Raw genomic sequence first — 22393 nt, forward strand, 5'->3', positions numbered from 1 at the left:
ATATAATTATATCAGCTTTTAAATAAAAAATTATTGCGGTTATCGCATCGATATTATTACACGCGAAGAAAAAATAGAGTATGAGAAGCCCGATTTTTTTCGGAACCATGTGGATATTATATCTGCCACGAGATGTTTTTGGCTCTCGTTCGATTTTCTCGTCTCGCAACTGGCGAGGAACGACCGGAGTCAGCGGCCGAGGAATCACGCGACGCGCCCTTTCTTCGTTTTTCTTCGTTTCCTCCGTTTATCCGGGCGCCCGTAGTGGATCTTCGGCCGGTTTCGTGGTTTCTTCTTTGCCACACGCGCCCTTATACATATATACACCGCGGGCCTTCTTTCTATACGGGACTCTCGGCTTATATTATGGCTAGGCCTCTCTCTCTCTTTCCTTCTCTCTTCCTCTCTTCGGAACCCCGTGACTTTGCGCCGAGTCGCCGGGACTATAAATCTTCGGCTATTAAGACGGTAGTCCGCCGTTTTGATGGCCCGTGCCAGGACGCACTATCATCTCAATACCGCGTTACGTGCACGTGCGGGACGCCCGGAGTTCTTGTGCTCTATATAAACGTCCTATGGAGTCGTCCTGATTGGCTATCAGTGCTATCAGTGCCGTTGATACTTTAAATGCAAATGCAACTTTCTCGTTCCATTTATTCGAATTATTCAGTGCAAAAACACACGTCATGCACGAGAATAATACTCGTCATTTTGCCTAGTTATTTTATTCAATCTATAAAATCATTATATAGGTATCAGAAAGAGGGATATCTTTTGTTAGTTCAGAAGAAAAGTCAAATATAAGAATATTAATTGATAATAAATATCGTCGTTCTTTTTCATCCATTTGAAGATTTTGATGGTAATTTAGGACCCTAGAAATTTTCTTGCGAAAATATTTTCGAGCGTTTATTTAACATAATGCTGGCAATACCGATAATCGAGAGAACAATGCGTGGCCAACTACCGGGACACAAGTAGGTGCGGCGTGTTTGCCGTTGACAAGTATCACACGATTTAACAATGTTTAAATATTGTCGCTTCGAGTGTCTTCGCGCGCGTTCTAACATAAGCGCGCGGCCAGGTCGTAGATAAACCGTCCCTTGCTTGCATAGCGCTCTCGACTACCGCGTATCGCCGGTTGTTCACCTTTCTGCTCGTGTACACATCGAACGAGAGAGAAGAAATATGGATTTTCGTAATTCTCGAATATCACGACACGCATACTACACGCGTTTACTTTTTCTCTCCTCGAATCTAGACTACGGATTATCGAGTCGTTTGGCGTTTTGTCCGCTCTCGCCTCTTCTCTCTTTTTCGTTTCGCAAATAAAATTTATATCAGGTGGAGAAAAAAGTTGCGCACGTGATAGACGTTATCTGGACAAATCTATCTGGATGCATAAGTCACACGGATTGCTACAAACGCCGCGTACAATCGTGTCACGTCGGCAGATTGAAAATTAATTGCCACGAGTCGACATCGGGCGACATCGTCGGCGATAATACTCGTCAACGATTTTATTTTTGCTCTACAAGTTTAACGTCGATAAGCACAAAGTGATAATGAAGCAATTGGGACGTCGCGAGAGACTGGTAATCTGACATAGCAATTATAATCGGCGCGAAACTCTCTCATCCGATGAATCGAAAAGAGAAAGAGAGAGAGAGGGAGAGAGACAAGTCGATGGAGGAGCGAGAGAGAGAGGCCGCCTGGGCAATCCAGGGAAGAGAACATTCGCCTCGTAAATCACTGGACATCGATAAGAGTCGTCGCGGCGTCCGCGCGACGTCCCTCGTTAATAATTGATACAATTAACGGCCATTCATTAGAGCCGCTTGCATATACAGGCCCAGAATACGGCACTCTCGTATTCGCGTGACGCAATTTACGTCTGGCCGATCTGTTTTCGCCTCGGTATTGCAGCGCACGTGTCGCGCTATCATTCGATTTCTCCCATCTTGGTGTCATTCGCGAACGATAATTTACGCTTACATCGACGGGATATTACCTCGCTCATTTGATTTCGCAACTCTGAGATTGTGTTCCCGGATCCGACTAAAAATTGATTCGGGCAGTTACATCAGCGGCGAATATCGCGATCTCGTGCTGTGTCGCAGCCTGCCGTTTATTCGCTCGATTCGAACCCGCGGTGTATTATCCCGGAACACGACAATCTCGCGGGAGTCGACGCGATTTTTATCAACAGCTTTAGGATTATTAAGGCTATATGAGATTGCTTATTTTTCCAGGGCGTGAAGGGATCGCGCTTCGTTTCTCTCGTAATGAAAAAAGAATTATTATCTCTCACGCGAAAGTTAATTTTTATGCTCCGCGGAATCATTGTCCGAGTATGGTTTTCCTTTGGTTTTCTATCCTTTCTAAGTTGGATCGTTGTTGTCGTGAATTTTCAGCCTTTAAAAAACTTGCAGTCATTGCGGCGTCGCTTCTCTTGGAGGACGCGAGAAAGGTAATAGAGTGTATTTTTGGGAAAAACCTGGAATTTCAGGAATTTTTGTTTTAATTCTGAGAAAGCAGAGGATTCTCATGGAATTTATTAAGACTCAGGGAATTTTTTAAAAATTGTTTCTTTAATTTTTTTATATTATAAATGTCTGCTAGTGCTGCTATTGAAACTCTCAGCACTAGCATATATTATTCAATTCATAAATATTTATTTTAAAAAATATATTTAATAAAAAATTTGAAATTTTTTAAGTTTAAAATATATTAAAATGTTTTATTTATGTTAGAATATAAAATATAATAAAATTTTATGATAAAATTTTTATTATAAAATATAATAAAATTTTGAATATAAATACTTGGAAAATCTCATAGAATTCTCCGGGAATTTATTTATAAGTTTTGAATATATATCCTGGGCAATAACATTCGCGCGAATTCGCGTAGGAGGTGCGACGGGTTCGTTAATTAATTAGGTATTTCGAATCGATAACGATGCCCCTCGTCGACGTGGCCGCGCTTATGCATATGCATCGCGGCTTTATGAATCCTTTCCCGCGCGAACAAGCACCCGGTCGTCGCGCACAGTCGACCATTCACTCTTGCTTCTCTTTTCTCGCCTGTCTCTCTTTATCCGATGATCTCTTCACCTTTTTCGCAGTCTCACTTTCGCTCGTCCCGCTTCTTTTTCCGTCGTCGCGCGCGTACGCGAACTAATTAATACGAGCTCTACGCGAACCCATCCGTCCGGTACAGGATCCACCTATGCGGGTACCGACCTGACTGCAAGATATAACGATCTCGTCAAGGCCGAATCACAATTTCACCGTATTACACTACAATCTTATTGGGAGTGTTGAAAACTACCGGTATGTTACCGCCGCCAAGATTTATGATCGGCGGCCGAGATCGAATTTAATTCCCTCAAAAAATCGTCGCAATCAATTATAAGATGCTAATCGTGCTTTAACCAACAGCTTCACCTGGAACATTGATCTACTCTACACGCGAATTTTTTATTTATTATTCCTTTAACCTTGATACTCATTTTAATCGCAAAATTTACATCTATATTACGGTTATATGTCCGAGTTATAAAAGAGAAGAATTATTTGATATATGGATGCGCGTGTAATGGATTCGAAAGGCAAAAGTGGGGCAGTGATGCACGCCTGCATTTACGTCATTGACAGCGTTCAATTAATTTCGTTGATTTAAAGAGTCGCGTAAATTAATCAAAAACTTTGGCAACAAATACACGTACTTTCTTTATTGTTTGCTGAAAATATTGAAATATTTATCATTATTAGACATTATTATTATTCGTTCATAAAATGATTTTGTGAACATTTTTTTCTAGATTATTTTCTATTTCGTTATCGATACAATTCTTCGGTTCGTCGTACTTATTTAGAACGCGAAGACCCGGTGGTCTCGGGTATTCGCAAAACACATTCGCGAGTAACCGCCAGACTTTCGAAGCCCCAGTATCCGCGAGGCGCGAATCCCCGCACTCATTTACGCTCGTACGTGCGCATCGCGCGCATCTCGCGCATACATCACGCATTCGTTGGTACAGCATGCATCGCGCGTCACGATGCAGTGGCGTTCGAGTGGAAGCGAGGGGGAAGGTAGAGAGAGAGAAAGAGAGAAAAAGCGCATACATGTATGATGACGAAGGAACGAAAGAGAGTGAAAGGGGAGGCTTAAAGTGGGGGCACCCTCTTCGTCGCCGGGCGTTGCTTCCGACTGCGTCGTCCCTGTCGGCTTATAAATAACACCATCTCCCTGTTTCTTCGTGCGTTTCTCAGTTTTTCTTCTGCCTCCGCTTCTTCCTCCTCCGGCTCCCGAGCTCCCGAGATACTTGACCGCCGCTCGCAAGCCTAATTAATAACACGTGATGAGCGATCGTGGCAAAACCTCCCGAGCCGAAAGATCGCGAGCGCAGCAAGAGAGCCGGCGAGAAGATGTAAGAGAGAGTGAGTGACATGGCCTGGACTAGACATCACGAGGGATTTCATTCGGGAATAGCGATGTCATAAAGACAAACGTACTGTTGTTGGAGATCTAAATACCGAAAGAATAGCAAAGATATTATTTATATCTTTTGACCGAATTATAAATTTTCTTGCATCATTAATAGGAGATACATAAAGAGGTAGACAATTGGATAATTCGTTAAGAACCATTTAAAGAAATATTTAATGAATATATTTAATGAATATACGAATAAATTTTGATTGACAAGGAAACTTTTATTTTGTGTCTTTTACAAAGAAAAAATTTGAATTACTCCGCATAACTTGTACAATTTTGTATCGGAATGCGAAGGCTATTCGCGGGAGATCGGTTAACGATGGAAGCTGACGCTGCATCGTGGTAACTAAGTCGTTATTGGTCGGACGAGCAACAAAACCCCCGTCGGATATAGAGAACACATTGTGTGTAACGTCGGTTGCGGGGAGGCGAGAGCGAGAAAGACGTCGTGGCGAATCGCGTCTCCTCGCACCATCTCGCGAGGGAGCACCCGGGTGTTCTGCGTTGTGTGTTCGTTACTGGACCGATAGCATCTTCGCTTTTTTTCTCCCGCTCTGTCCCTTCCTCTCTCTGTCAGCTCCGTCGCGTTCTTGTTTCTCTTCCTATCTACTCGCTCTTCCCTCCCTGCTCCCTCCCCCCTTCTTCTTCTCCTTTTTCACTGTCCGCTCGCCGATGAGGAGGGGCCCTGAAGTGTCGAAGACCCGATACATATTCCTTCGACGCCGACGTTCCTGTCTTACAATGCGGACGATTGTTCCGTTCTTCTGGCGATTTCGATTCCTTGCTGTCGTCGGTAACTTCTACTATATTTTAAGTGGCTCGGAATACGTTTATGTGCGATACTTTTATAATAGCAACGTCCATACTTTATTTTTGACATTGGGGGAAGCGGAGGGAGACATTATCGCAGCTTTATTCTCCATATTAGCCATGTATCTCGATATCTCGATGGGCGGTATATGTAAAGCATAAATTTTTCAATAAGTGCGTATCCCCATAATCTTCGATTTTATTTCGCTCGAGAGGCAAATGGCGTTTCCATCTTCCGCGTACGAGCAACGAAATGCACTTCGCAAAGGCCGATATCTCGTCCGCTTGTCGCTCGTAGCCGTGGTTACAAGCGCGGGATTATACCTGCCCTGTCTCGCTTAAGAGCATATCCTTCCTCGGCGAAAAGACGACGGGGCCGTAGTGGGCGAGCTTCGAAGGAGTCCACTATCTCGGAGAGCACTCATCGCAACCGCTTCGTTATCGGCCGCGCGGAATCATAATGGACCATAATTGCATAAATATAATGTTAATTAACAATTAAGATTGCCGCTTTGCCTAATTGAATCACCTCTTTTGCTGCCTCTCCGGAGGGAGAGGGAGAGGAGAGAGGACAGGATGACATTACCAACATACGATCTCCTCTTCGCGGTGAGATTGCATGGAGAAGGAGGGAATCTCGGGTGGTCTTTATCGGAAAATTATACCGATGGTACCTGCCGAGACTGCGTCTTTGATACCGCGCGACCGCGGAAGACAATTATCACGCTTTTCGATCTGTATCCAAGCATTGGCGTTTTTCTAAACGTCGTCCTAAACAGACAAGTGTTGCGTTTGGAAACGTCAAGATGAATTTCTCTCCGTAATATTTCCTTCCTCGAAAATTCTCGAGTTAAATGGAGTAGCTATTCTCTCGGTTAACGAACGTTCCATGCTGGCGCCCCTTGTGGATACCTCCATGGTCGTTTACCCGCGATATCAAGTACCGTCCGAATTCCACGCGACCGAGTTCAGATACGCAATTAGCGGAATGCAGATGCAATAATAATGAATTCCCGTTAATAACCGTCGCTGCTGCTCCATCGCGACGGCGGCATATTTACCGGAAGAGATAAATGGAAGCGCACGAGAGAGGGCGTGCAAAATAAAAAGGTCGAATCCGCGCCGGAGAGCCGTGACGGGTCGATCTGCGTTGCCGGGCTGCTGCCGTTGACGATGCAGCAGCGCGCGATTAAATCATGTCTGCTTCATGTTCCTTCTACTCTGCCTCCCTTTGCCCCTCCGATTTCTCGATCCCACCCTGCAGCCTTTTCTTCGCCGTCTCCTCTTCCCCCGATCCGAACCAGCCTCCGATGCCTTTTTTCTGTCTCCCGCGTCCATCGAATGCATTTTTATTCAATTCTTTTTTTTTCTCGTTTCAGATGGTTCAAGCGATCCAAGTCCTCCGGTTTCACCTCCTCGAGCTCGAAAAGGTGAGTATTCTTCACGTCCGCATTACAAGGCTCATAACGTTATTACCGATTCAATCTCATGATATATGTATATGCGCGATGCATTACTGCAATTTATTTCTTCGCTATCCAAGTTTATTATTTTATCTTTACATATTTTTAATGTAAAGAAGAAATTTCTATCTAAATTATTACTACAACCATCGTATCTTATTTTTTTGCAATTTGTTTTACGCGTATATTTCTACTTTATTTTCAATTAAAATAAAAAAAAATGATTCTGAAAGTACTTAAAAACCTCGCGTGAAATTCTCACATGCCGCAAGAAGCAGTTTTCTACTTAAGTGTACGGCCGACTGGAAATTCTCGCGATCGGTCGTATTGTAAGAGATTACCGCGTTCGCTCGGCGATAAGTCGCCTTTAACACCTGAAAAACGACTGTTATGACTGCGAGGGCAATTTTCCGTAATTGCAGTGAAAGCTCGGAATCGCTCGGATCTACGGCGCATTCGTCGAGACTGCGAATCGACTCTAACGTAAGTGGAGTCATTTTGCTGTCCAACGCGGCGACGAACGCGTTACCTCGTTTCTCGCGCAGTTGTTTGCTCTGAAACAACTCTTGTTTCTTGTGTTTCTTTTTCCCCTCTCCCTCTCTTTTTTTCGTCCGTTGTAGAGCACCTCCCCTTCTTTCCGATCGGCAAAACGAAATGACAATGCGTGCCGATATTTTACAAGACAGCCAGTTGTCAGCCCGAGCCATCGCGGTGAGAAATTATACAGCAGTTCGCGCGAGCGGTGAAAGTGAGACATCTGTCGAGGGAAATTCTGTCGAGACCGCGGGTTTTTCACCGAGTGTAAACGAGAGAGCCGGGAGCTCGTTTCGCCGCGAAATCTTTCGCTTTTCGCTCGTTGCCACCGTGTTTCACGAGATTCTCGGAATCATGCTCCTTTTTCATCGCGCTGCTATAATTTCGATAAGACAGATAACAAGTCTCTCTCTCTCACTTTCTATGCAAGAATTCTTTGACATGTTCTCTCTCTCTCTCTCTCTTTGTCGAACGACTTCGCCCGCGGGATATGGAGGCGGGTCTGGTTTACCCAGGCGCTTTTTGCGGCGATATTTTATCATACAAAATAGCGGACACATCCATCGCATTTCCATCGAAATGGCAGCTGACGTGGCGGCAGCCATTGGCCGTCGCGCGCTCTTCGAGACCTCTTCGTGGTCTCTCGTCGTTGCCAGCCGCTCGGCCGGTTTGATCGCGCGCAATTTTATAGCAATTTTCCTCATTTTCGACGATTACATTATTATAATGCCGCACCACCCGCGGCGGATTCAGCTATCGGCTCTTGGATGCGTCACTATCGGCACGAAAGTATGTATTAGTTCCGCCAAGATCCATATTTGTCCGCGATGGAAAATTGGCTCAGATTCCATCACGACACAAAATGGAATGCATCTATTTACTTCAAGTAAAATCAGATGGAATACACAAATTTCGCAGCAATTCTACGTGTAATACTCGAGGTGGCGTATCTTAAACTGGACGAGAGGATCATTAAGCCAGCGAATAAATCACCGAAACGCGGCTGTGCCTTCGCATCGGCTTATCTGCATCGAGGCAAATGAATTTACTAATTGGAGCTCGCTCCAAATTACAGCTACGTTTCCGTCTATCGCGATAACGTTTATTACTCGTTACTCGACGTGCCTCTAAATTTGCTCTCGTTAATGGAAGCACACGATTAAAGAAATTAGCGGACGCGGCAGATAACGCGGCTTTATTCTTCGAACGCGCTGAAAACGATAGTCGTCAGTGTCGCCGATACTCGGTAACTCGTGTTGTAAGTCTGGTCTCGTCACGTATGTCGAATCCGCCAAAGTCCGGAGACGAGACGAGACGTGGCTTGGCACGCCATCGATGGTAACGGAGATTGAAACGTTTCTGGTCTCCGGGGCCTCTTCTAGACAAGACGAGATACGAGCGAGCGAAGCGGAATGTAGCGGGCGCGCGATGAAGAAGATTCCATAAATATCTGTGCTCGAAATGGAGGAGAGAAAGAAGGAGAGAGAAGAGAGCGGCGCGGAGAGAGAATGAGAGAGAGGAAACCGATGGAGGGAGGCTCATGGTAGCCCGCGGTGCTCTGCCTCGTGCATTTAACATTTTCGAACCAATCGCGTATTAGCATAATTACGTTTTGCCGGGGCCCGGTGCGCGGAAGGAAGGTCCGGTCAGGCCCTCTTTTCCCTTCTTTTTCTCTCTCTTCTTCTTTGCCTTTGCGATATTTTCTGTCGGCGCAGCACGGTCTCTTTTTCTCCCTTTCTATCCTTCTACTTTCGCTTCTCTCCTCGTCTCGCAGGACTTCGGACAAACCGCCTCGCGCGTACACCGGTTAGAGAGCGGTAAATTTCTTATGGGATATTATGGCGTACACAGTGCATACCAACGGGATTCGTACTGGTACAACACGCGGGCGACCTCCTCCTGCCCGCGGACGCGCCGCACGAAACTGGTTCTAAACCTATGCCAGCGCACGTCGCGTCGTTCTCCCTTGCTAGAATATCCTTGTGTTCTCCAAGCACGCGTACATATGCAAGTGCTTTACGAACTTTCGGACGTTTCTCGGTGATCTTGCGACTGGACGATTTTAACCGAACCGTTTGCTGCGAGAATCAAGTCCTTTAACGGGCTTTTAAAGTTTCATTAACAGATATACGTCTTTTAAATTTATTTAAGTCTCTCAAATTTATTCGACAAAGATTTTTTGTGAACTTTGTCGAGATTTTATTCGACGAAATGTGGATTAATTTCATGGCTGTAAAAAAAAAATTCGAGGACGGATCGTCATCGATATCGCGCTGGAAAGAGAAGGAAGCGAGAGCCTGACCGTTCACTACGCACACCCGGTATACAAATATCCTGTGCGTGCCGTAAGGGTGGTCAGGTTGCGAATCGGGCCGCAAGAGAGGGAGACCGGGACAGACACCCCGAAACCTTCATTACCTTCGGCTTCAAAGGAGCCCATTGTGCCGTAAATGGGGTTCCCCGTGTTCCTTCTTTTCTACTCTCTCGCTCGTATGTACCTTGGATCCGCTCCATTCTTCGGCGTTTGCCTTTCCGAGAGTCCGTGAAGAGACAAGGCAGGGCGGAAGGGGCGAATGTAAGATAGGGAGATGGGAAACGCTTTACCCGTTCTTTCCTTCGTTTACGTAAATTTTCGAGCAATTTCGAGGCCGAATGAAAAGGGACACGAGGTCTTCGAGTTCGTATAAATGTCGCGGCACGCAGAATATTCTCTCTCATTTCGTGATAACAGAGGCAGCTAAAAAAAAGAGAGAATCATTTAAATGCTCTGAATCGGAAACTGGTTTTGACGTAATCGTTCTTCGTCTTTGAAACAGTATATAAGCACAGAATAATCACGCAATACGATAAATAACAATTTTTTTATTAACTTAAAGAATTTACAAATTTTTCCAATACATACACTTCCGCATACATAATTATATATTTGGAGATAGTTATTAATGTATAACATAATTTTACGAATATTAATGTAATTTTTTCTTCATATTATTCAAATAATTTGAATAGAATCAGAATCAAGATTCCTAAAATAAATTTTGTTGGCGACCTATATTTTGACTTATTGTGAGATAGAAAATTCTGATCTTTCTTTGGATGCGTTCTTGGCATAAGGAAGGTTCTCAAAGGCAGCTGCAGTGAATGGAATTCAACAAAGCAACGCAGCCATTTCTCTTTCGCGCATTAAGTCAATCATGTATAAAAAGAGGCGTCTCTTTGTAATGCATTCAAAAATTGTTAGCATGTCAAATAAAATAAAAATCTCAAGTTACAGCGATGTTGCTTGCATACACAAGGCATTGTTAAATAAATTTCGTTTTTATATTTTATTAATATCTCACTCTTCATGAAGAATAATATTTATAAAAATTTTAATGAGACTCTCTTCAAATATATCAAATCATATATAAATGCGATGACTATAATTGTTTTATTCACGCGATCGTCGATAATTTAAGAAGCAAAAGCGAGACCGGAAGGAGACGCGAGATCGCTCATTGATTTCGAGTAGTCCTCCAATTCTTACTCGAGGACATCGATATAAATCGCATTACCACAGCCGGTTAAATCTTCGATCGCGGCATTCTCACTAAAAGTTTAATTCGATCGATGATAAACTTCGTTTCGAAATTGAATCGTAATTTAACTTGCGCTAAAACATTAAGTAGTCACATTCAGATCTCGGGGATTATTTTCGTACAACGTCATCCAATTACGGACGCAGGGCGGCGCGTAGCCCGAAATTTGTTTCGCTCGCCTTCGTTTGCCAGATAACGGAACCACTTTGTCGTATCTCGCGCCACGAGATATCCCCGGATGACATTCTCTCCCCGAAAAAAATCGGACCTAACCACGTTGTCCTCCCGCTCTTTCCGCCGATGACCGCCAAAAGCGATCTCGGAAAAGAGAGACGCGAGCGATCGAGCGTCTCGTTTTATCACCGGGGACGACCTCCCTGTATCCTGTATCAGTCTCCCTTCTGAGATCATCGTTCACGGTATAAGATGACGCGAGAGATTCAATGGTAGGATAGATTGCAAAAACTCGCGTGCTCCAAAGCGATCGTATCATGTTTTGCATTGTTGGAGTATCCAACAGTCATCGATCTTATCGAAAAATGCTTTTCCGATCATTTCGAGATTATCAATCAGCGTTAGTTTTATCCTGTTCAAATTAATATTAATAATCTGAAAGTTTAATATTTTTCTGTAAATCTTTTAATCTTTAATTTTTTCATTATTTCAATTTTCTGCTAAAAGTGAAATTATTCACTTTTAGTGAAGTTGTTTACTCTCACAAACTGTTTTGCCTATAAAATGTGACGATATTAAAATTATTAATACATTTTTCAGATTTAAAATTCTAATATATATTTTTTAATATATACACTGAGCGAGACGAGATCGTTGATTTGAAGCGTTAGACGATGGCAGGGAGATATGCAGGCTCTTTATTTCTTTTCTTCGCAGAGCATTGTCGCTCGGTTCGACTCGACTCCCGGCGGATCAAATTCTAACCAGTCTGGCATTATAGCCGCTGTCCTTCAGAGTCCTTCGTCTTCTTCCACCCGCCCTTAGAGGTCCTCGCATTAAAGAGAGAGTCTAGTCATCCAGAGGAAGGCATTGTGTTACGTTGCGTCGCGATGATACGTCGGAGGCAAATAGCGCTGGAAAAAACTGCCTGTGAGAGAAGCGCGATCGAGGAACATCCGAAATTATCGCATTATTAGTTCCGATGAGAAGCCCCTCATTTTTCTGAAGAGAGGTAAACGAGCACGACGAATGTTTGTTGATCGATGTGAAAAATATATCATCGTCCTGTAGTGACTTTGCATAAAATTTATAACGATGTTATTGATCGCTCTTAATAATATCGCGATTGAAACTCTTTTGATGAGCAAAAGCGATTCAGTAATTGCGTTATCTTATCCAATATGCAAAACGTTTGATTAGAGGACATGTATTCCCTATATCGATTACCGCGAGCATCAAATCTATTTCTCTATTCTTTTGAATGATGTAGGATCATTTACATTTACGTAATTCATTTCTTGAGTTTATTGTCAAGAGCGAATCGCTGTCAGCTAGGCTTCTTGATCGGTCGACGGAAACTTGCGAACATCATGAGACTTCTCGCATACGCTTAACCGATGATAAACACGCGTATTGTCCTCCGTTCGTGTTCCCGATACACGCCACTATTGGACGATGCCGCCTACGGCAAAGATGGCCGTCTTCTCTATTATATATAAATGCCTAATAAGAGCGTTATAAGTGAACGTTAGGACGATATGGAGGTAGGCAAGATAATACTTGCAAGTTGTAGTAGCCCCGGGAGTGAAAGACGATGGGAGGAGAGGGTGTACGTTTGCGAGGGAACTGTCGTACACGGCTTCATAATACCTCGACTCGCCGCCGACGATTTACATATAACAAGATAACGATTTTTATTTGCTTTTGCTTATATAATACGTTTATTCTAAACGGAATCAAGGAGGCAAATCAGGCAGGAAGATAGGGCCGAGGGACGCGAGGATAGGACGAGGACTGGAGGATGAGTCGAGAGGGGGACGGAGAGAGGATCGACTATCCTATAGGCCTGTCAGGCCTCATTTGCATACATAACATTCTGGTCGACTGGACACCGGTCAGACCTCCTCTCCATCTCCCTTTTTCTCGTTCTCTTTCTTCGTTCGTTCGTTGCATCGGTTTCTCTTTAGCTACCAGATCTCGACCATCTTCCACAGCCTCGAGATGCGCGCTCTAGTCTCCTCCTTCTCCTTCTTCATCTTCGTGTATCGATACGCCGCGTTTGAATCTGCTGTGCATCTCTCTCTCTCTCTCGTTCTGCTTTTCTCTCTTTCTTTCTCTTTCTCATCGTGCCTCTCGCGCCATGGTAAAGTCATGAGTCGATTGGATCCATTCGACGGAATCCGTCTATTAATCATTTCCGGCGGCATGGTTAATCAGCTACCTTGAAAAGTATCTTTTGGAAAACTTATCTTCGTACTCCGATGGAGCTCGATTTAATTGGTTCTCGAATCTAGCTTACGACTAACGAACGTTTCATCTCTCTCTTTTTCATATTCCAGGTACACGAGCTCTGCGACAACTTCTGCCATCGATATATCAGCTGCTTGAAGGGCAAGATGCCGATCGACCTCGTGATCGACGACCGGGAAAGCTCGAAGCCACCCGAGCTGGGTAACGGTCTAGACGGCGGCGGCCCTAGGAGCACCGCCGACAGCACCAGTCATACAGACGGAGCCAGCACGCCGGACGTCGTGAGTACCTCACCATCGTCAACGTCTTACTATCCGCACGACGCGCTCACCCCCCACCACCACCATCACCATCACCACCACCATCACCACCAGAGCCAGAATAATAACAATAATAGTAATAATAATCACGCCGGGATCGGCAGTACCGCCACTACCACCCCCCTGCAACTGAGCAACCAAAACCAAAGCCAAAACCACCACCCTGCGCCGCAGTCGAACACCACCACTACTACTGCTATTACCCCAAGTAGCGCCGCCACAACTCCCAACTCCCTAAAGCGTACGCACCAACAGATGATGATGGCAGCCGCGGCGGCATCCGCGATGGCCACCTCGCCGCACGCAGCCGCATCCGCGCCCCCTGCGCACGCGCACGCGCACGCCGCCCTCGCCGCCTACCATAGCATTAGCTCGGCCGTTTATCCATGCTCGTAATAGATTACGCGACTTCCGTGCCGATTTTACGAGACCTTTTCTCTTTCTTCTCTGTTGTCCTTCCCGCGACATTATTACCTTCCTCTTATTTGCTTATCCTCGTTCTACTTCTTCTTCGTGGTCGCGTTCCGCTATCTTGTTCTTGTTCGTGGATGTCGAAGCGAGTGTCATCGAGCACCCCTGGGATCGAATCTACGCGATTAAGATAATAAAACGTAAGAATCGCATAGAGTGTGTTGTATCTTCAGGGTTGATCGCGTTCGCCCACATGGCATCGCGATCGATCTCGCTCGTCTTTTGAGAGACGAATCGATTCCTCTCTCTCATTCTCTTACGACATCGGGAACGGTCTGTGTGCTGCGCTAGTTCAGTCAGTCTAGTCAGTCACTGACAACAGCGAGCCAGGTCGAACGCGCACGGTGCCCTCTGATTCGCTTTCGCATAGAGGTCATACACGCGTGGGAGTTTGAACATGCGAGCCCGGGCCCGTGAGAATGGGCCTGGTGCTCTGTAGAGAGACAGTAATCTAGTACCTGATCGATGACGAGACTCGTGGGCAGCAGCTTCTAGCGCTCTGTTCTCGTCCTCGTTAACGTCTTCGTTCGACCTTTGCAGAGCAAAGAGGGCTACTCGACGTTTCGTGGGATATGTTAGAATGTATGCCGTACGCGAGCAATAACAGATCGCGCTCGTATTGTTGGACTGGCGCTACTTGTTGGAACTCTCTCTCAATATCTATTTTCCGTAAGTGTCTCGTACTGCTCCGCGAGGATGAATGCCGATCTTCTCTCCGGCACTTGACTGGCTTTGAGTTCATTCATTCAGTCTTGTTTTTTTTTCTTCGTCTAAGCTCTCTAGTTATTCGAGATTGTAGATTTTATTTGTTCGTCGCATTTTTTTACATTTATCTTTGTTAAAATGTATCACTTGTGTTAAGTTTTCTTTGTATAAATCTTGTTGATTCTGCGCGTACAAATGGAAAAAAGGAGGGAGAAAATTGGACGTAGAGATTCGCTTTTTTTTTTTAAGTCTGAAAAGTGTCGTGGTGAAGCTGGATGCATCTGGGTCCATCGTCTTCTCAGGTTTGCCAAATGGCCTTTTCGCAATACTTTCACGTAGCTCTTGCGACGATTAAATTTGCGCTTAATTAATTCGCGTGAATTTTTGCTCGACCGTATTGTAGATCTGACGCAGACTCGATTACATAAGGTTTCGTGCCTGTGGCGCGTAGTAGAAGAATGTTTCTAAATCTGTTTCGAGCCAGACAGACAACGGTCGTCCGTTGACATCGACCCTCGATCCACTTTCAAAACATATTCAGATATTCTCGCTCGAAATCGCCTTGGAAACCAGTCGTAATGGGCTATTATCGGTGCGAGAGCGCCGAACGAGAGCTCGCGGCTTGTTCGCAGCCTTATGCAACCAATCGTGCGTTTTGCTCTTCGTGCGGCTGGGACGCGGTCGGCCTCTTTCCATCTGCAGGCCCGGCAGTTATCGGAAATAACGAGATACGCGGTTCGCGCGCGTTCATCGGTAAACCGCTTCGAGAGCGAGGCATCCGTTCCATCTCGGAGCTTCTCTCCTCTCTCTCTCTCTCTCTCTCTCTCTTTTTCTTATTATCTTGCAGCCTTCTCTCCCGTCTCTCCCTCAAGGTCTCTCGCGGCACGTCACGACGCACGAGACAGACGTACAAGATACTTAAAAGAACGGGCATTAGCAAAGGAGGGCGCGTTCGCGATCTTTCCGCGCGACAATCGTCAGCAAAGTAGGTCGTCGAGTAGCTAGAGATAGGCTAGATGGAGAGGTGCGAGAAAAATCGAGGTAGTAGTTTAACTGGTTCGAAAACGTCTTTTTTCTTCGCGTTGGATATGGCGATCGAACGCAAGTGAAGGAGGGTAAGGAGAGAGAGAGAGAGAAAGGGCAAGACAACAACACGCGGGTTACTTCGAATGTCACGCAAACGTCGCGAGACCGTATCAGGTGTATAGCGACAGAATGAAGAGACAGACGGTCAATTAACTGAATTTTATCGCGGTGTAGGGAAGGGCAACCGGGGTGCGAGTAACCCGGTGTTACATTTTATATACTCTTTTTCTTTTCATTTAATTTTCTACTTTTTTTAAAAATATAAATACCGCAATTATTGACCGCGATTTATGCACGGGGCGCTATAAGGGCGAGAGAGCACGCGCGCCTTTGATAGCTAACCGGCCTCGGTGCAGCGCGCGTCGGATGATGATCGATACTATCGCGCGCGGTAGGCGTGTTTACGACAGGCATTATATCGTCTACGCGGCGTCTACTTTCCTGAGGTAGCTTCTCTTTCGTGGGCGTACACGCGCTCGGGTGACGTCGCAGCGCGCGTCTTCCTACGATTAAAATACGAGGTAGCAGTCGAGGCCATCGATTCGCTGAACTAGATATTAATCGTGATCTGAATATACGTAATAGGATTAAGGCTCACACGTCACAAAAAAAAAATGAATTTTGTGTCTATTTTTAAACTGAACGATCCGAGTTAGGGAATGCATGAAAGGCATAAAGAGCGAATGGGTACGCGAGGCAGTGAGTAGGATGACGTAATATGTGTGAATCGTGTTTAATGAGCACGAGATAGACTGTAGCATTTAATTTATTGTCTTTAATTTGAGGTTACCGGGAGTTGGCAAGTATACTGTATAAAACATGTAACGACGGGACGAGACAGGAATTACGAGATATACGACGAGCGAATGTGACCGTACTAGACACAGACTGCAGAATCTCTTTGAGCGCGAAATTGCGTTCGCGGGTGTGCGACCGGGATCGAGTTGAGCGAGAGTAGCGCAAACGCAGAGCAAAAGGCATATTTGAGATCGGTCGAATCGACGAATGCGAGAGCGAAAAATGCAACTAAAGTCGTGCGCAATCGAATTAGCCAGCTATTGTCACTAGGTCTCGGTACTCGTAACTAGGGAGTTGTGTGAGGTACTAGTCCTGATCGGCAGGGCGCGCGAGGTCCACCCCCCAATCCCCCGTACTTAATAACCCTTGTATCTTATATGAGAGAAATAAGATGAATAATATCTCGTAAGAGCGAGGAGTCAAACTTTCTTGCTGGTGCCCCGCTATATCGCGAGAAGAATTTTCAGGAAATTTGCCGCCCTGATATCGTTATGATTTTCATTTATTATATCTATTTTAATTGAAACTAGTTATATATTACATGTTTATAAAAGTCGCACATATTATAAATGTAGTTTATATAATATAATGTTATTATATTATATTATATAATTATAAACATGCAACATATACTGCAACATATGTGCTATGTATTTCATTTCCTAAATGAAAATATCGCGTGTATTCGTGTATGTCGTTCTTGCGAATTACATACAAGAGTGCATCTATCTGTCCTCACAACATATAATATATGTCTTGAGATTTCACTTGGGTGGAAGCAAACCTGAAGAATCTTCGATTTTACATGGCAGATACGTAAAATTGTATGCAGGGCACCAGAAGGAGATCTAACATGGGGGACAATTTTAATCCGAACGCCGATTGAACGCGATGGCGATCTTTGACAAGTTCGCTATCGCGACTCGGCGCGGGGACGCAAGATGATGCAAGGGTGTACGAGGGTTGGAAGGTGGACTTTGGCACCGGTCGATCGGAACCCTAGTTACGAGTGCCGAACCTAGGGCCGAGAGGAGTATAAACCTCTCGGCTTTTATTAGATGTTGAAGGAAAGAAACAAATATGATTCGGAGTAAAAGATAGAGGAAAAAAATGAAAGGAAACAGAAAACAAGGATTAATGACAATAGTCACACGAAAGAACGAAATCCGAAGCTTATTTTTGTTTTACGCTATGATAATCTTTCAAGGATCGATTATTTCAACGCGATTTATTTTAGATTGTTATATAGAATTTGTTTAATATCGAATTTCTCAAATTTAACTCAATCTATTTCGCCTTGAAGACTGAATCGTTGATTTTATGTCGTTGGATAAAGTGCTAAAAATTTTTATGATTTGATGATTCGATTTAGAGATGTTAAATCGGTAAAAGTGTGCTGGAAGAATTTTTACGATTTAATAATAAACGATTCGTTTTTCAAGATTGTGTCATTACTTCTTTTTTAAATAAAAAAAGTAATGCGCTTAAATGATCGATTCATGATAGATAATTTTATCGTGGAGCATCTTTGTGTATTTTGAAAAACTCGATGCGCATTTGCATGTGATGCACACGAAGGAGATTAATTTCGCGATGGCGAAAGATTAAAACTAAAGAACGCAGAGAATAACGTGAATACTTAGTGCCATAAGTTGCAGCGTGCGCGTACTCGCGCCGAGACTGTGTACTTAAATAGATACTAATCAAAGGAAATCGCGATTTAGCGATTTCTCGGACGAGAAATATTCGATATTTTTTAGTGCTCAAGCGTATAGGCACCGTTACCACATAATCAAAACTCGAGGAAATACGTTCTTCTCCGTCTCTTTTTATTCTGTTCCAATTTCGAGATTTTTACGCTTTTCGTTTACGATCGGGAAACGGTACTATTGTCGCTACAACGATCGATGTGATGTTTTGTCGCGTTTTCAAATTTTATAATACTTTTTACGCCGTCGCGGGCATATGTGTTCTGTTCCTATATTATCGCGACTTTGCCAGAAACTTGACCGGCGACGAATAACTCGTGGGACGGTCGTCTTGCGCGACATCCGACGATTATTTCCGACGCGGTGCGAGATTGCGAGCTATGCGAGCGCGAGAAAAAGGGGGCAGATTAGTTTTATCAGGATTGCGTAAACGCGCGCGCAACGCAAGAGAGTTTGCTCCCTTTTTCGATCTCGCGTAGCAAAGTCGCACGTTCGTTGACGATGCCGCGTGATATATATAGTTACGTTTTTGTTTCGTATTGTTTTTTCTGTAATTGTTACAATGTTTATGGAATGCGTGCACTGACGGAGAAGAGAGACACGGCGCGAAAGACACGGAATGCGAATGATGAGACGCGAAATATATGAAAGGTTCTCGATTTATACATACACATACATTTACTTAGACGCTACTACACAGAACGTGAGCGAAAGAACCGGTACCGCTGTGTTTAACGTAGCATATGCATTTAACGTGTGCGCGGAAGAGATCTCTTCTAGATGACAGAAATTGTGCATGTATGTGTGTTTACGATTCGCAACTTTTAGACTTAAGGAAATTGAAAAAAAAAAAGTCGGAATTCTCATCCGAACATTGTATACGATTAGTATTATATAATAATGATAATATATATATCGATAATGATACTCTTGTTTAAACTATTGTCTCAATCAACGTATTTTCATTATAAATAAATGTTAGCCTTGTTGAGTTAAAACAAAAATCTCTGCGTTTTTTTTGAGCGTTTTGCGCTCTCGCTTTCACGATCTCGTATATTCGTCGAACCAAAAAACTCCTTGATCCCGTTGCACACCCTACGTGTCTTATCGTATGTTTCGCATTAGTTATGAGCGTATGAATAATATATAGTATAGTAGTATTTCTATCAGGACTTTCGTCGATAGAGCGTTACTTGAAGTACAAAAGATACCAAAAGAACAGCGATATAATCTTAATAGATTCTGCAAAAAAGTCAATTGCAAACATTTAACATACAATCACACTTTAAATTAAATTAAAATTAAATCAGTATAAACTTCTCTCGTCAAAGAAAGATTAGATATATTATTATTTAATATCTATAAATTCTTTTGATATTTCCATCTTAAAGTGGCAAGTTTCATTTTTCATAATGAGCAATGTTTTTTTACATTTAACAGTATAACCCAGTGAGTTTTCAGATCAAACGGTAGATTTAAGACGTCTCCGTGCTACGGAGACGTATTATACTAATATTACTGCAGTTATTCGTGCGGCACACATATTATATTTGGGCTCTAATCGTGCAATTCCCGGAGGTGCTGCCGAACATCGGTGAGGGAGCGAAAAGAGAGCCCTGTCGCGGTTCCATAAATCTCGGTTAACCCTCGGCTAATAAATATTTAACCCTTTAAATTTGCAACAACCCTCGCGACGTGTAGCCATTTGCATAAGACTTCTATTTCATTTACACATCGCATAATTGAATATTTAAATTCAATTGCCGGCCGTTACGCGCTCGCAGTTCCGAGCCGCAAAACTGCAGTAAAACTTGTAACGGGGCCACTTTCCCTCCCCGAGAAGAACCACCCCCGTGCCGCGCCGGCACGTCTCTTACGGCGTTTGCTTCGTCGAGAGCCTCCGTTGACTGCGACGAACCCTTGGAAAGTGCCTCAAGAATATTTCGCGCCGGTCGCCCCCTGGGAACACGTTGGCGACACATTCGACGGAGAAACGGAGCCCGTATACACCGCAGGATTGTGTCGCTTATATCATCATTAACCATTTCTATCTTTGGACGTTCACTTGTACGAGCGTACTGGAATTTATCATCGTTCGCATATAAACACTATAGATATTTATCCTCGTCTTCTCTCAAGGGCGGCCGTTGTTTGCAATTGCGTCAACGATATTCCTATTTGTAGCGCTTTTCCGATTAAAGGCGCTCTAGAGAATCACTATTGAAAGATGATGAGCTAACAAGCAATTGCAATCGTGAATAATCAAAAGCCGTTGTGCGGTCGCACAATAATAAAATAAATGCCTCGTTTTATTAGAAATAATTGAGAGGGTTTAGCGAGACACGAGACGTTTCACAGATTGGCGAACGACAGAACGCCGGTCCCGAAATAAAGTCGCTCGCGCGAAATCGCTCCAGGATCGACGCCCGACGTCGCGACGCGTCGCGACGTGGTATCGTCGCGTTCCGATGGCCAAATTAAAACCGCTGCGTGCGAGAACTTTCCCTCCGCCTCTCTTTCTTTCTCACGTTCCTTATTCTTTCTCTTATTTTTTTTTGCTCTCCTCTTCTCTCTCGTGTCGCTAAATATTTTTAGAAGCGATTCGTTGGGCGACGAGCGTATACGCGCCACGTGTCGAAGCTCCTCTGCCGCGTCTGCTCCTTCTTGTGGTGAATGTCCTCCGCTTCCTCCTGCTTCTATCTTCTCCCCTTCTTCCTCCCCCGCCTCGTCCTCTTCCCGTGATGTTCCTCTGACGATCTCTTCTACATGCTCGAGACGGCATCTGGCGTCGAAGCACGTATGGCCGTTAGCACTTTCACGAAAGGGATTACCATTGTCACGTTATTCATGCTAACGATGATCGGTCGAGATCGGCCGCGATGATAATCGTCGTGTCACTAAAATCGAGGAGGCGGTCATTGTGAGCGACATACTGACAGCATAATAAATTATCCTCTCTCTTCTCACCTCCTGCGCCTCCTGGCTCCGCGACGTCTACTCCTTCGTTCCAGAACGGATGTGTGTATGTGCGTATAACGCCCGGTTTGCCGATGATCTCGATGCGACAGCCCGCGAGCCGCACTTTAGTTTAAGAAACTTAAGCGCAACGTGAGAACGGTTCAACGGAAGAATGATATAAAAAATGCAAGAAATTTTCAAATTAAAATTCTTTTCAAACATTGATTTAAAATTAAATGGCTGTTGCCTTATATTTTTAATTTTTACACAAAAACTAGTATGATATCAAATAATTATTAAATGTATAAGTGCAGTATCAGAGCTAATAAGAGTCATGAAAAAAAAAACAAACTGCTCAAAATTTTCTTCAAAATAATACTCGATAAAAAAGAAGCAACTCACCTAGAGATGAAGACCGAGAACCAAAGAAATATAACCATCAACATGAACGTTCGTTACAAACAAAAAAAAGTTAAAATTATCACACTCTCTTTTTTATACAATTTTTCTTCACGATTATATTTTTCCACGTCACTTTTGTCAGCTATTGCTATGATTGTGTTGACTCATACTCAACATCACAGTTATAAATTGTACTAACAAATATCCGTCTTGATCTGTTCGATGGTTGTGTTTCCGATTTGTTTAGCTCTTCTACGACCTCTCGGTGATTTATATCCTTTATATTGAGTTTTGTTTTGCGTTCTATTTTCTTCGTCTTTTCTGAGCCTGATAATGTATTTTATTTATGTATTATTAAAATCATATATATCTATTTGTTTTTAAACTATACAAGAAAGTATAGAAGAGATTATACATGTGAGACGCATCCTGCATCATAAGTCCGCGAATATATGTCAATTCTTCAATGTGTGATATCTATCTTCGATTAAATATCTTTACGTCGCAATTGGAGAGACACTCGAGAAAGATCGATGCTATTAGTTAGACGATGCGGTATCGTCGGCAGCAGGAAGACCTTTCGAGTAACCGCATTACATAAATTCGCTCCAAGCCGAACCGGCATGGCGTGC

The 22393-nt window shown here is 43.9% G+C and overlaps 1 protein-coding gene across 8 annotated transcripts in view; it reads left to right on the top strand.

The window, feature by feature from the left end:
• The window catches only part of Hth (Meis homeobox homothorax), a 425203-nt gene that overhangs the window by 78552 nt on the left and 324258 nt on the right, over positions 1–22393 (top strand). For all 8 annotated transcript variants that reach the window (XR_014440459.1, XM_083108981.1, XM_083108986.1 and 5 more), the window contains 2 exons: positions 6693–6743; positions 13402–13593. Coding sequence is in view for 7 of the 8 variants with exons in the window: in XM_083108981.1 (XP_082965107.1) it covers positions 6693–6743; positions 13402–13593 (243 nt within the window). In the remaining variant the exon portion in view is untranslated. The remainder of the gene's footprint in view (positions 1–6692; positions 6744–13401; positions 13594–22393) is intronic.

The sequence above is a fragment of the Camponotus vicinus genome, unplaced genomic scaffold (genome assembly GCF_025532165.1).
Source record: "Camponotus vicinus isolate PSW18456_S1 unplaced genomic scaffold, iyCamVici1.0 SCAF_9, whole genome shotgun sequence".
NCBI classification, from domain to species: domain Eukaryota; kingdom Metazoa; phylum Arthropoda; class Insecta; order Hymenoptera; family Formicidae; genus Camponotus; species Camponotus vicinus.